The 13,075-nt window shown below is 51.4% G+C and overlaps 5 protein-coding genes across 5 annotated transcripts; 4 read left to right on the forward strand and 1 right to left on the reverse strand.

Moving 5' to 3' along the window:
* Nucleotides 1-1,340: 1,340 nt before the first annotated feature.
* On the forward strand, nt 1,341-1,990 carry ALTATR162_LOCUS2100 (uncharacterized protein; the record flags this gene model as incomplete). Its single annotated transcript, XM_043309702.1, has 2 exons — nt 1,341-1,707; nt 1,758-1,990. 2 exons carry the CDS (start codon nt 1,341-1,343, stop codon nt 1,988-1,990), a joined length of 600 nt encoding a protein of 199 aa, XP_043165637.1.
* Nucleotides 1,991-2,985: 995 nt separating this feature from the next.
* Nucleotides 2,986-3,624, forward strand: ALTATR162_LOCUS2101 (uncharacterized protein; the record flags this gene model as incomplete). Its single annotated transcript, XM_043309703.1, has 1 exon — nt 2,986-3,624. The coding sequence occupies one exon, from the start codon at nt 2,986-2,988 to the stop codon at nt 3,622-3,624; it is 639 nt and encodes a 212-aa protein (XP_043165638.1).
* Nucleotides 3,625-4,715: 1,091 nt separating this feature from the next.
* On the reverse strand, nt 4,716-5,666 carry ALTATR162_LOCUS2102 (uncharacterized protein; the record flags this gene model as incomplete). The annotated part of the gene is made up of 2 exons (XM_043309704.1): nt 4,716-5,542; nt 5,594-5,666. 2 exons carry the CDS (start codon nt 5,664-5,666, stop codon nt 4,716-4,718), a joined length of 900 nt encoding a protein of 299 aa, XP_043165639.1.
* A 609-nt stretch (nt 5,667-6,275) lies between these two features.
* Nucleotides 6,276-7,964, forward strand: ALTATR162_LOCUS2103 (uncharacterized protein; the record flags this gene model as incomplete). The annotated part of the gene is made up of 2 exons (XM_043309705.1): nt 6,276-6,753; nt 6,805-7,964. The coding sequence occupies 2 exons, from the start codon at nt 6,276-6,278 to the stop codon at nt 7,962-7,964; spliced, it is 1,638 nt and encodes a 545-aa protein (XP_043165640.1).
* A 1,055-nt stretch (nt 7,965-9,019) lies between these two features.
* On the forward strand, nt 9,020-12,495 carry ALTATR162_LOCUS2104 (uncharacterized protein; the record flags this gene model as incomplete). The annotated part of the gene is made up of 5 exons (XM_043309706.1): nt 9,020-9,405; nt 9,455-9,907; nt 9,958-10,384; nt 10,441-10,619; nt 11,286-12,495. The coding sequence occupies 5 exons, from the start codon at nt 9,020-9,022 to the stop codon at nt 12,493-12,495; spliced, it is 2,655 nt and encodes an 884-aa protein (XP_043165641.1).
* Nucleotides 12,496-13,075: the final 580 nt, after the last annotated feature.

Below are 13,075 nucleotides of genomic sequence, written 5' to 3' on the forward strand. Positions count from 1 at the left end.
ATTCTTTCTGTACACAGGTGGTGGGAACCTTTAAAAGTCATGCGTATATGTGGATGCGAGGCAGCTACAGCGACTGCTAATTTACGCCTACTTTCAGGCATCATGAATTCTAGCAAATGGTTGCACGGCGTAGGAAAACTGTTGAGGTCAAAGTGTGGCGCAGCCATATTGGAGAAGCTTCGCCTCTCACGGATCCGTGGAGGCTGACAGAGATGTGGCTGGAATCATGACATCGTGACATAGCGACTGCATTGAATGAATTGAAAAAAATGAGATGTAGAGGTTGCATGACAGGCAATAATTTTGGTTTGAGCGCATTAAGGAGATATCTGGGCTGACCAGCGTATGAAGACGGCATCGAACGCAGGCTTTAGGATAAGCAAAGTACGACTTGAATGCGCATCGCGCGAAACACGAGATGTTAGGACAACGCTAAGCAGTCTACTGTGAAATGTAAATTGTTACACGTACTGTAGCATTATAGTGACGGTGTGGCTGAACATATCAGCCTGGAAATGCAGGCAGCAACTGCAGTCGTAACATGGCACTCTTACTACCACTGCAATGCGATGACGTTCTTTTTCCTCACGTGCCGTCATATGTTCGAATGCGTCGATAGTGAAGGTTTGCATTGCCAGGCAGCATGTCTCCTGCTCGTGCACACAGCCCCCAAATCCTCCTTGCAGGGTAGATGGGACGAGCAAATACGGCGACAACAGCGGTGAAGGAATTCGTCATGCGCGAGTGATGCAGCCGACAAATTGCGAAAACGGTTGCGCAGAGTAGCAACAATGGATGAATGCAAAGAACAGGAGCTATCGATGAGCATCCAGAGCGCAGGAGTTTGGTGGGGATGACGGAAGTGGTTAGTGTTGTGGCACGTGCCGCTTGTCTTGGCCAGCACTCGCTTACGGTCGAATTTCGAACGTTTTGATTTCCGCCAGAGCATCGACAACACCACATCGACGACGTACGACAAGCCGCCATCATGTGTGAGTATACCCATATACCGTCCATGTATATCGCTTGTTGCAACCCCGGTATCATTTGCGCCGAGTGTGCCTCACCCAGCGCGTGAAGTGGGGTCGCAACAATCGATGTCGAGACACTCGAAGTAGAGACATGCTGACAATCTTACAGCGCTCGTCTCCGGAGAGAAGTCTAAGTACGTACAGACAATAGCCTGCGAATTTCTGTTCAGTTCGCTACCTCCTTCGCCTCGATACGCCTGGTCCAATCCAAGTCACAATATCGCGATCCGCCATTCCAGTCTAGCAGCATTCCGAGAGCAGCGAGAGGGAGAGGATAGATGAATATACACAACAAGCATTGTGAGAAAGATGATGGGGAACTATCTGCAAGGAGAGGATTCCGGCATGCTGTACGGACTGGAGTGGCCAATTGTGGTAGTCGATGGCTTTCGATTGCGGAGGCCTACGCACCGAGGCGATGAAGGACTGGAGGCACACTCGTGTGATGAAAGCAGTGCTGACTTTACCAGCTTCCAATACATCATCCGTTTGTTGAACACAAACGTCGATGGAAAGCAGAAGGTCATGTACGCCTTGACCAAGATCACTGGTGTCGGTCGCCGCTACTCCAACTTGGTCTGCAAGAAGGCCGATGTCGATCTCGACAAGCGCGCCGGTGACCTCACCTCCGAAGAGCTTGAGCGTATCGTTACCATCATCCAGAACCCTCTCCAGTGTATGCAACGGCCGTTTCTATAGCAGGGATCGAACACTGACATTCCACAGACAAGATTCCTTCCTGGTTCCTCAACAGGCAGCGCGATATCGTCGATGGCAAGAACAGCCAGGTCCTCGCCAACGGTGTCGCCTCCAAGCTCCGTGACGATCTCGAGCGCTTGAAGAAGATCCGCGCTCACCGTGGTCTCCGTCACTACTGGGGCCTCCGTGTCCGCGGTCAGCACTCAAAGACCACCGGTCGCCGCGGCCGAACCGTCGGTGTCTCCAAGAAGAAGGGTTAAAGGTTTTCGCTTGCGCTGGGCAGCTGGGGCTGGAACATGCCTTTACGAAATGGGTGGTGCACTTACGGTGTTTATCAAACGGCTTTCATTGGCTTTCACGCTTACACTTCATGCGGCAATGCACGATATGGGGTGAGGTGATGCGGCACGGTTAGGGTTGGCCGAATACAGCCTGTACCAAAATCACACATTCAAATTTCGACTTGTTCCAATATGACGTGTGTTCGCTTTCGACAGCCTAACGGGCCGTATTGGCCATCTCGGGGACAAAGCTGTGTCGTGCCTAGATAAGCCTAGTAATTGGTGATGAAGGACTAACGTCGCGTATGCGGCCATACTTCGCTCACCATGTCACACAACAACCACGCTTGTCATGACCTTGCGGCACACTATGATTTCCCGACTACTGGTTCTTGATTTTAGTGAGTAGAGACATCGGCACGGTCCGCTAACGGCGTCTAAGTTGGTTGTGTTTGATCCCGCGAGCGTATACGCCAACAGCCATGGACCACCATCCTAATCACAGCTGCGACCGGTGGCGGATGTCGCGCGCAAAAACGTCCTCCTGAGTTCCAACCGTTCCTAACTAACTGTGTCGGTCCTTTGTGGCCTATCTGGTTGATAGATCAAGCGCCAAGTGTGGAGTGCGTTGTCCCACGCATCCTGCAACATATCGACCTCTCCCGATCATCGGCATCTGCAGTATCATTGTCTCCTGTTCGTCGGTACTCCCATGTTCCCCGCAGTCTACGACGCCTCTTCCAGAGGATAGGACTCGAAAGACATGTGACTTCCTCGTATGGCGCCGAAGTCGTGGCATGATTGCATATTCGATATGCAAGGCTAGCGAAACGGCCGCATGTCCGAGGTGACTATTGTGGATATAACCCTTATTGATAGTGTGGACACTCGTTAGGCCGGCGCGAGGCCTCTTCTCTGCGTTTTCTCCTTTCGTCTGGATTTTTTTTCCATCTGGCCGCAGTCAGCGCCCCATCATGGCCACACTCATAGCACCACCACGTACTCCTTCGCCAAAGGTGCGCATACGATCACTGTCGTTCGACTCACCATCATCGCGTATCAGCATTACTCCTATTGAAGAATCACCACTGTCAAAGTCGACTGGCTCGCTCATCACACTTTCAAGCTATGATGCCATCAAAGCTGCGGCACAGGGAGCAATGCGCTCCGTCCGAATGCTACTCCCCCTAAATACTAAGATGAGCGATGATTCTATCCTCTCCGACACATCCAGTGCCGCTTCCTCCGCGACAGGCTCTCCAAGTTCGGCTGGAAGCGAGACAGAGTTCTTCACAAACCCACCACCATCGTCGCATTCATCGCGACGTCGTCGTCCACGTCCTCACCCCTTAACATTCGCGCAACAGACCAGTCATGACAACGATGCTGTTATAGAACCAACTTCCCCATTTCTTTACCAAGACACCAGCTTCCCAATGTACTCACCGTGGCTGGTTCGCGTAGTACTGGATATGTACGACGTGAGGGGTCTGGACTGGATGGCGATTGCGGATCCCATTGAGCGGGTTTGGGGCGTACAGACAAGTAGTGCTGATGTCCTTGGGATCTTGAGTGACAACGGGCGTGTGCCTAATCGGCGATGGTGGGATTGAGCCGGTGAGTTAGTCAAGGCGTTGCTATAGAGGACGCGTTCAGCGAGCTGAATGTATGACTGGGATAAGACGAGATGGCTCCAGCGATAAGGCAGCGCTGCATACTTTTTCCTTTTGATTACTGTCTTTGTGGTTGTTGTTCCGTCAAACGTTCTTTTCTGGCGGGGTGTTTTTTTCTTCTTCTCTTGTTTCATTGCATGATCCAGGTACGGCATCCGCATGGTAACGATTACGACTTACGACTCTTGCACACGAAACGCACAACGACAACGGACGCAGACGATAACGAAAAAGCACGACTTAACGACCTCATCTCACAATTTACGCTCAGCATACATGAAATGTAAACTACTGCCATCAAATGAAGACTCTTTTGCACATTCACAAAGGCTATCCTATCTGATTATTGCGAATAACCAATCCGTAACTAGTATCACTCCCCGCTGTCACACAGGAATTCCACAGAACCCCAGCTCGATACTCAAGTCACTCAAACCCCAAGCTTGACTGCCCCACGCTACTCACATGCGGGAAGATGCAAGGTCATGCAGGTCGGGAACAGCTGTCCCGCAACGAGTGGCTCTGTGGTAATGCATCGGAACCGTTGCGGGTAGCACTGCATTGGTGGAGGATTTGGAGTAGCAAATACGCCAGAATGAATAAAGAGAGAAGTCGTGGTGTGTCATGTGAGGCTGATGATATGCATAGGGTTGTGGACAGGATTGGATTGCTGTACTTTGAAACTATAGGCAGCTGATTATACGCTCACTCTACCATGCGTGTCTAGCGCAATTTGTTCCTAGAGCAATGTGTAGTTATATATCTGCATTTCTCCAAGGCGCCAACACCCTAGCTCATGGCAGCATGCAGTGCTTCAGGGCGAGCCTGGTGGAACTGGTCCAGAAGCGGTGGGATTGAGGAGACGTGCGTGAAGATCATGCTTGTCTTTTTTCCTTGCCGTCCATAAAAGCAACTGCTTCATCCTCAAAAGGCACAGGGATTCGCCTTGTGGACGGTGATCTCTGTTCTAACGACGCTGCATGTGAGGGCGAGCATCCTGCACGATGCGCGCTGACAAGACGTGTCACCACTCAGTCGTCGGCACCAACAGCCATCTCGAGAACCTCGACATTGCCCCTTCCTTTTGTCTGGCCCTCGATGAGCTCGTTCAAGCCCTTGAAGGCTCCAGGCTCGACGAGACCGACTGCCTCCCACTCGGCGCCTATGGTGTCTTGACTCTCAATGTTCTCCATGAAGCCCAGTATCGCATCCTTGACAGTGCCGGTAGTTCCCTTCTCTTCCGTGCCTGCTTGCGCCTTGGGTGCGGTCTTTATGGCTTGCTTGAGGACAGATGTCGGGCAGGTAACGCGCAGCTTCATCTGCATACGGGCGACAGGTATCGGCTGGTGGGCAATAAGCGCCTTCATAGCGAACAGTGCCTGAGACTTGGCCGACTTGTTCGTAACGATGCCCGACCACTTGGGCATTTCCTTGGCCTTGCCTTTGTCCTCGCCATCCTCCTTGTTCTCACTCTTATCTCCTTGTTGCGTCGCCGCTGCCGAGCTTAACTGATCCAGCGCCTTCTCGATCATGCCCGTGGTGTAGACGCGCTTTGTCTTTGGATCCACAAGTTTCCCCGCCACGATATCGATGACCTCATTCTTGGTTCTCTCCAACTCGGCATTACGCTCCTTCTCGCCTACTTGTAGTTCTCCGTGGTCTAATATGTCGGTGATGATGTCTTCGAGCGACTTCTTGGGGAAGGCCTTCTCAAGATCGGCTTTGGGTGCGACTTGGCCCTTTGATACGTTGAGAAAGACGTTTTCGATTTGCAGAACGTTGGATAGATCCTTTTCGATCTTGTTGCGCCACTCGAGGACTTTGTTCTTGTAGCATGCGATTTCGAAGCGCTTCTTGCCTGCAGGTGGTTAGTTTGTGGAAGATATGGGTGCTGGTGGGGTTTGCGCACCCTTCTTCATGCGCACGAGCGACACATTGGTGAGCTTGATTTGATTAGACGGCTGGTTGATTCCGACAGGCATTGTGGCTGATTATGGGGGGTACTGTGAATATAGATGTGGTTGGAGTGTATATGTTAGGCGCAAGTTGTAAAAGTTGCATGACATTTTGGTGGGGTCTGCGCGATGACATGCGCAGGTTCACCCGGGCACTATGATTCTAAAAGTGCGCTAGGCCCAAACCGGATCATGCAGGTCCAGCTCTAGCTTCCCGACGTCCCCAGACAGCTCGGAAGCAGGACCTCGCCACGGCTTCCAAGACGGTCGGCATAAGATGAGGCTGCAAGCGTAATGATGTCTATGACACTTGTCCATGGCTGTCTGGTGTCCTGCCAGACGCGCCGATCAACGCTATCGTGAAACGCTAAGCCCATGTGATGCTGGAGCTCGGACTGTCCAGCCACTCTGATAAGCTGTTGGGATGCGTCATGCTCCGTTGCCTGGACAAGCCGCGCCTTCTCCGCAAGAGCTACCCATACCTTGACTTAACTCCACCCATCCCATCCCTCTTGCTCCATCCATCTCTCCTCTTCCCCATCCATCATCGTGTGCTTCTTCATTCAGTTGTAGGAGTACTCTTCTTCATCTACTCATCTTCCGCTACAGCTCCGGAAGCTTAGCACCACCATCATCATGAAGGTAGCCGCATCGGCGCTCCTCGTTGGAGCAGCTTCGGCTGCCGTTGCACCCCAGCAGCAGCAGATCCTGAAGTTCCCCGACTCGTTCAGCGAGCTCAAGGAGTCTTCATGGAGCAAGCCGCTCCAAAACCTTGAGGAGAGCCTCAAGTCGCTCACCGGTGAGGCTCGTGCCGTCTGGGACGAAGTCGCCATGATGTTCCCCGAGAGCTTTGAGAAGGCCGCTTTCTTCTCTCAGCCCAAGCCGCACACGCGCAAGCAGGACAGCGAGTGGGACCACATCATCAAGGGCGCCGACATCCAGAGCGTCTGGGTCGAGAACGAGAACGGCGAGAAGGAGCGCGAGATCGACGGCAAGCTCGAGCAGTACAGCTTGAGGGCCAAGAAGGTCGACCCCAGCGTTCTCGGCGTCGACAAGGTCAAGCAGTACTCTGGATACCTTGACGACGACGAGGAGGACAAGCACCTCTTCTACTGTGAGTACCCGCATGGCCATCATACACGCCTCTGTATCTAATACATCCCAGGGTTCTTTGAGTCGCGAAACGACCCCAAGAACGACCCCGTAGTGCTCTGGCTCAATGGCGGACCTGGCTGCTCTTCGCTGACAGGTCTGTTCATGGAGCTTGGCCCTGCTTCCATCACCAAGGACCAGAAGGTCAAGCACAACCCCTACTCGTGGAACGCCAACGCCTCCGTCATCTTCCTCGACCAGCCCGTCAACGTCGGATACTCATACTCGAGCGGCTCAGTCAGCAACACTGTCGCTGCCGGCAAGGACATCTACGCCCTGCTCACCCTCTTCTTCAAGCAATTCCCCGAGTACTCGCACCAGAGCTTCCACATCTCCGGAGAGTCATACGCCGGTCACTACATCCCTGTCTTCGCCTCCGAGATCTTGTCCCACAAGAACCGCAACATCAACCTCCAGTCCGTCCTCATCGGTAACGGTCTGACCGATGGTCTTACTCAGTACGAGTACTACCGTCCCATGGCCTGCGGTGAGGGTGGCTGGCCTGCTGTCCTTGACGAGTCTCAGTGCCAGTCCATGGACAACGCCTACCCCCGCTGTGCTAGCCTTATTGAGAACTGCTACAACTCCGAGTCCGTCTGGTCTTGCGTGCCTGCATCAATCTACTGCAACAACGCCATGATCGGTCCTTACCAGCGCACTGGCCAGAACGTCTATGATATCCGCAAGCCTTGCGGTAGCAACTCTCTCTGCTACGATGAGCTTGACTGGATACAGGGCTACCTTAACAAGAAGGAGGTCATGAAGGCCGTCGGCGCTGAGGTCTCCAACTACGAGTCTTGCAACTTCGACATCAACCGCAACTTCCTTCTCCAGGGTGACTGGATGAAGCCCTTCCACCGTGTCGTTCCTGGTATCCTTGAGAAGATCCCTGTCCTCGTCTACGCTGGTGATGCCGACTACATCTGCAACTGGCTCGGCAACAAGGCCTGGACTGAGGCGCTTGAGTGGCCTGGTGCCAAGGGCTTCAAGAAGGCTCAGATGGAGGACTTCAAGATCGACGGTGACGGCAAGACCGTTGGCCAGGTCAAGTCCAGCGGTAACTTCACCTTCCTGAAGCTCCATGCTGGTGGCCACATGGTCCCCTACGACCAGCCTGAGGCTTCGCTAGAGATGCTTAACAGGTGGTTGTCTGGTGACTTCTGGGAGTCGTAGATGCTTTCGTTGTAGACTTGATTGGTTGAAATTGTCATCTAGGGAAGTGATTTGCAGTGACTGGAACGTTTTCCGCTCGTTGCTTGTATCGTACGGACTATACTGGCTTTTGTATCCAATATCAATCAACACAAAGAATCATACAATCATCTATCCTCGTGACAATATCGTTTCTACGGTTTGTTCTCAAGTTCGCAAACTACTCTCTACCTAAGTTCGCAGGTCGCGTCGTTGATGACTGTACACTTTGTTACTCACACTTCTTAATACTTACGCCCCGAATGTGAAGCAGACCTAGTTTTTATAACTTTATGCTGAATACGTAGAAGTTGTGGATGCCGAAGTGGCCGTTCGGAACACCCGGGTAACTCCCGGAGTTTCCCCATCGAAACCACACCCCTAACTTGGACAGCGTCACTATCCCGTTGAGATTTTATCGATCGATAGTACTTCCAGTTTTCATTCTGATATTGGGTATTCATCCTGTGTGGCCCCCCCCGGCACACTATACTGCAAGGTTTCCCGATCGCCAGACTTGTCGCACGTACCCATTTTTGACCCGACAGGCTTTCGTCGTCATCTTCGCCATCTTTCCCCACACACAAGAGTGACCATCTCCGCAAATTCGGGGTTCATTCAACCGATGCCACTTGCTAGGGCCCCAGATCTTTAGTATGATACTCAAGTACGTTTTGCACGGGCATTGCAATGAATGAAAACGTCGTCTCAATCTTGCACCGAGCCCAATCAGCCCATGTGAACTGTATATGGGGTGCCGATCGCATATATGGCTACGACGCGCCCAAAAGCTATCTAGCTTTCGAAGTTCTGTTATCTTTGTTGACGAGAAAACGCAAGAGAACAGATTAAACCAGTCTGATTGACAATGGCTCTTTGGAAACATGGCTTTCGTAGCAAGAAGCTAGTCTTCGCCGTCACGGCGGCGGCATGCCAGGCTTTCTTACTATTGGGGTTTGATCAAGGTTGGTGACGGCAAAATATTTCTTCAACTCCATGTCAAACCACCCCTACAACATTAACAACACGCAGGCGTAATGTCAGGCATCATAGGTGTTTCGGACAACCCCTTCGGACGATTCTTCAACGATCCTGACCCCGATATGCAAGGCAATATCACAGCTCTCTACGACATTGGGTGTGTTGTCGGTTCCATCATCTGCTACTTTGTCGGTGAACGTTTCGGCCGCCGCACAATGTTGATGGCTGGCGGAAGCATTATGGTCATCGGAGCTGTGATCTTGGGAAGCTCTTATAACATTGCGCAACTCATTGCTGGACGTATCATCACCGGAATCGGGAACGGAATGAACAGTTCGACTGCACCAGTCTACTTGACAGAATGTGCACCAGCCAGCTACCGTGGGGCGTTGCTAACGCTCCAGGGTACAGTTACAATTTTAGGGGTGGTCATCGCGTACTGGTAAGCCTCCCGTCATGCGAAAGAAACGACAATACTGACCAGTCCCTAGGATGGACTATGGCACATCGTACTCGAACAGTGATTTCCAATGGAGATTCCCACTCGCATTTCAAGCTGTTTTCGCCATCTTCCTCGTCCTGCAAATCATAGGGCTGCCAGAGACACCTCGCTGGTTAGTCGCTCATGACCGCTACGAAGAAGCCCGTGCTGTCACTGCCGCAATTGAGGATAGACCACTAAATGATGCTCTTGTCAATTCGAGTATCCTGGACATCAGATTTGGGCTTGAGGAAGAGCAGAAAGACGGACCCTTTAGGTTCAGGGAGCTGTTTCAATGGGGTGAGGTACAGAACCTGCGTAGATTGATCATCATCATCTCCATTCAGCTTGGACAACAGTTTACTGGTTCGAACATGATTAATTACTATTTGCCGACAATTCTCCAGGACAGTATGGGATTGAATCGCAACCTTTCTCTCATCCTAGGTGGCGCTGCTCAATGGTGTGTATCATACCTCTTTCATGGCTATAGCAAACCCTAACAGATTGCAGTACATACTTGGTTGGCTCGGCTATTCCTGTACTGCTCATGGACCGTTTTGGTCGGCGTACACTCCTTCTTGCTTGTACAGCAGGTCTCTGCATCTGCTTCGTCATGGTCTCTATCCTCCTCTCTCTGGGTACCACCTCTGGTGGATACGGTGCCACAGCCTTCATTTTCATCTTCCAACTCGTCTATGGCGTTGGTTGGCTACCCGTCCCATGGTTCTACCCCTCTGAGATTAGTACTACACGTACAAGAACCTCGATGCAGGCTATCGCATCGGGCTGGAATTGGATGTTTGTCTTCGTGGTTGTGAAGATCACGCCGATCAGCTTCAATAACATTGGGTGGAGGACGTTCATCATTTTCGCTGTGCTGAATGCCGCATTCATCCCAATGGTATACTGCTTCTATCCAGAGACCAAGGGTGTCATGGTGAGTCGCACTTGAACCGGCTTAGGAGACGCGCCGTTACTAATTCTCATATACAGTTGGAAGATCTTCCCCTACTTTTCGCGAAAGGTGGCATCACTGGCGGTGTGCTTACAAGCAAAGGCGGAAGGACAGTGGTACCAGGACAGCATGCGCAGGAAAGCCATGTCAACGAGAAAGTTGTTGTGAGACATCTCGAAGCTGAAGGTCAAGAGGATGAGATGCCGTCGAAAGTATAGTATTGTACGCTGAAGGTGAGAGATGACTTTCGGTATCTTCTTGTAACCCTCCCGTGATGGCTTGTGTCCGGGAAACGTGACTAAATGTTGTGTCTGCTTGTCTCGCTTCGATACAACCTGGGTTACTATGCACTTTCGTCGTTAATCCCCAGGCAAGGTCTTTCACTCGCTCTAGTCAAAGTCAATTGCACAGACCTAGTATCGCGATTGCTGCCTGGTAGATTCACCCAACTTCTCTACACTTCTGACTGGCACAGCTTCACTCTCCCTGCCCGAGAATTATAACGCGTACACTTCCTCAAAGGCAAAGGACTCTTTTGACACTCACAACCTACTCAGATTAGCCTCAAACCACATCCGTCACCAAACTCAGCTCCAAAGACAAACAACTAAGACTTTAGGGTGGACATGGTACCAAAGCGCAATGCTACGCACATGAAGAGTGACACAGATTTTGTGGCCAACGCCGCCCCATCAGCACCAAAGCGTCCTAGAACTGTGCGAGTAATAGCTACCAAGGAGCCACGAAAACTACGAGAACTACCTTCAAGCACCACCAGCAATGCAAATACTGCGAGAACTACTAGTGCTTCTCCTCTGAGAACACGCCCCTGACTGACACGTCCTCAACAAATCTCCGAACAAGACCTTTGGATCCTGCACAGCCGCGGCAATCTGGTTCCAGGAGCGATTGGGCCGAAAGATTGGCATGTGCTAGCGGGAGAGTTCAACAAGCGGTTTGAGGACGAGCTAAAGAAGCCATTAGCCTATAATACATTGAGTAAGCGATGTGGAACCGTGAGGAAGACATTTCTGAAGAACAATCCGGAGTATGCTGGGGTATGCGTGTACCCTGTTCCCAAAGCCGAAGCTGAGACAGGAGAGGAATCTGAAGATACGGAATTGACTGAGTCAGCAGAAAATGTCGATGAGGTCGATATGAAAGAGCAAGATTCCCAATATCAGCCAAACTTTGGGACTCCTAACGTGGGAGATGGAAATCCCACTTATCTTCCCCAAGCCCAGACCATTACAAAGCCGGCCGATACCCTTCCTACGCCCCTGCACTCCAGTCCACCAACTCTTCGCGAGCAAGCTTCTCAATCCAGCATCTCTACTCTCATTCCAGGCTCATTTAACCCCCGCCATATCCATGACAACTATATACCCCCTGTTACTCGCGCGAAGTTCCATCTACGGCACCGTACCGCCAAAACAGTCACATTCAGCTTCGCCGATCCACACGAAGAAAGCGTCGCAAAGGAAGATTCGCAGTACGTCGACGCAGACAATCTAAAGTCCATCTCGCCATTCTACGTCCGAAAAGTAGTAGAAGATCGCGAAGACAGTGTCATCAACGTACCAGACCACATCGGTAGACAAACGGTAGACAGCTTCATCCAGCTCGTGTCGCCTGAACGTGCAAACGAACTACCCACGCACTATCTGCGCAAAGCAAATAAGCAGGTTCCGGGAGTGTATGATCGATATGGCGCGATAAATGCGGAGAAGATTGTTTGGAGTGTAGATACACTCCTTGACCTTTTGCTTTTCGCTCAGTGGATGGAAGTGTATTGGATCGTTGATATGGTGGTTGATCGACTACACTACTTGTTTACTGAGCAAACTAGGTATAAGGAAATCTTTGCGGTCATGGGTACTACTACCAAAGGATCCGTTAACGTTGGTGGTCGACAGGTTTTTGTTGGGAGTCGACTACCGCCCGTGGACAATCAGTTGGTTGGTATTGCAGCAGAGGATTTTGATAACGACTTCATGTCGCATTTAGCGAAGCTGTCCGTAGGTTCGCATGTGTGGAGGTTTGTGGCGGATATGACATTTGCATTAGGAGACAAGGTGGAAGATGCCGGATAGCTTACCACGATGTTAGAAGAAGTGCAACAGATCTTCCTCCACACAGAGAAAAAGTACCTCGACGCAGTTGCGACGCGAGAAGAGTTTTGCGCACGGTATCACCATCACACTTCAGACCCGGATGCTTGTTACACATCCCGCTCCGTTCATCCGGCCACTCATGTCATCGATATTCTCTACGCTTCGACCACACAAGAACCGGTCCATCTCTCTGACGGAATTGCCTCAGCAAGCAGTCTGGTCAACAAACCGTACTCCAGCACCGGCGATGTTAGCGACCTGAAGAATGATGGCTCGACGCGGGTAATACTAGAAGCAGAAAAAATGGTATTGGAGATGGAAAGCCGTCTGCACGAGGCAAAGGGCGCAATATGGAGGGCACGGATAGCCAGTGAAGAGGAGAAAAGGGCGGGCACGGATGAAGCGAGTAGATTCGCGGGGGCGATGTACAGCCATGTGCATTACTCTACAAAGAGACTGCAGGATCCTAGCAGGTGAACTCGTTAGAGTCGTTCATAGCGTGGCGTTTGGCTGTAAATCTATGTTTGGGTGTTGAATTTCAAGCTCAGTCCAATGTCAT

Source organism: Alternaria atra (assembly GCF_907166805.1).
Source record: "Alternaria atra isolate CS162 genome assembly, contig: 21, whole genome shotgun sequence".
NCBI lineage: Eukaryota > Fungi > Ascomycota > Dothideomycetes > Pleosporales > Pleosporaceae > Alternaria > Alternaria atra.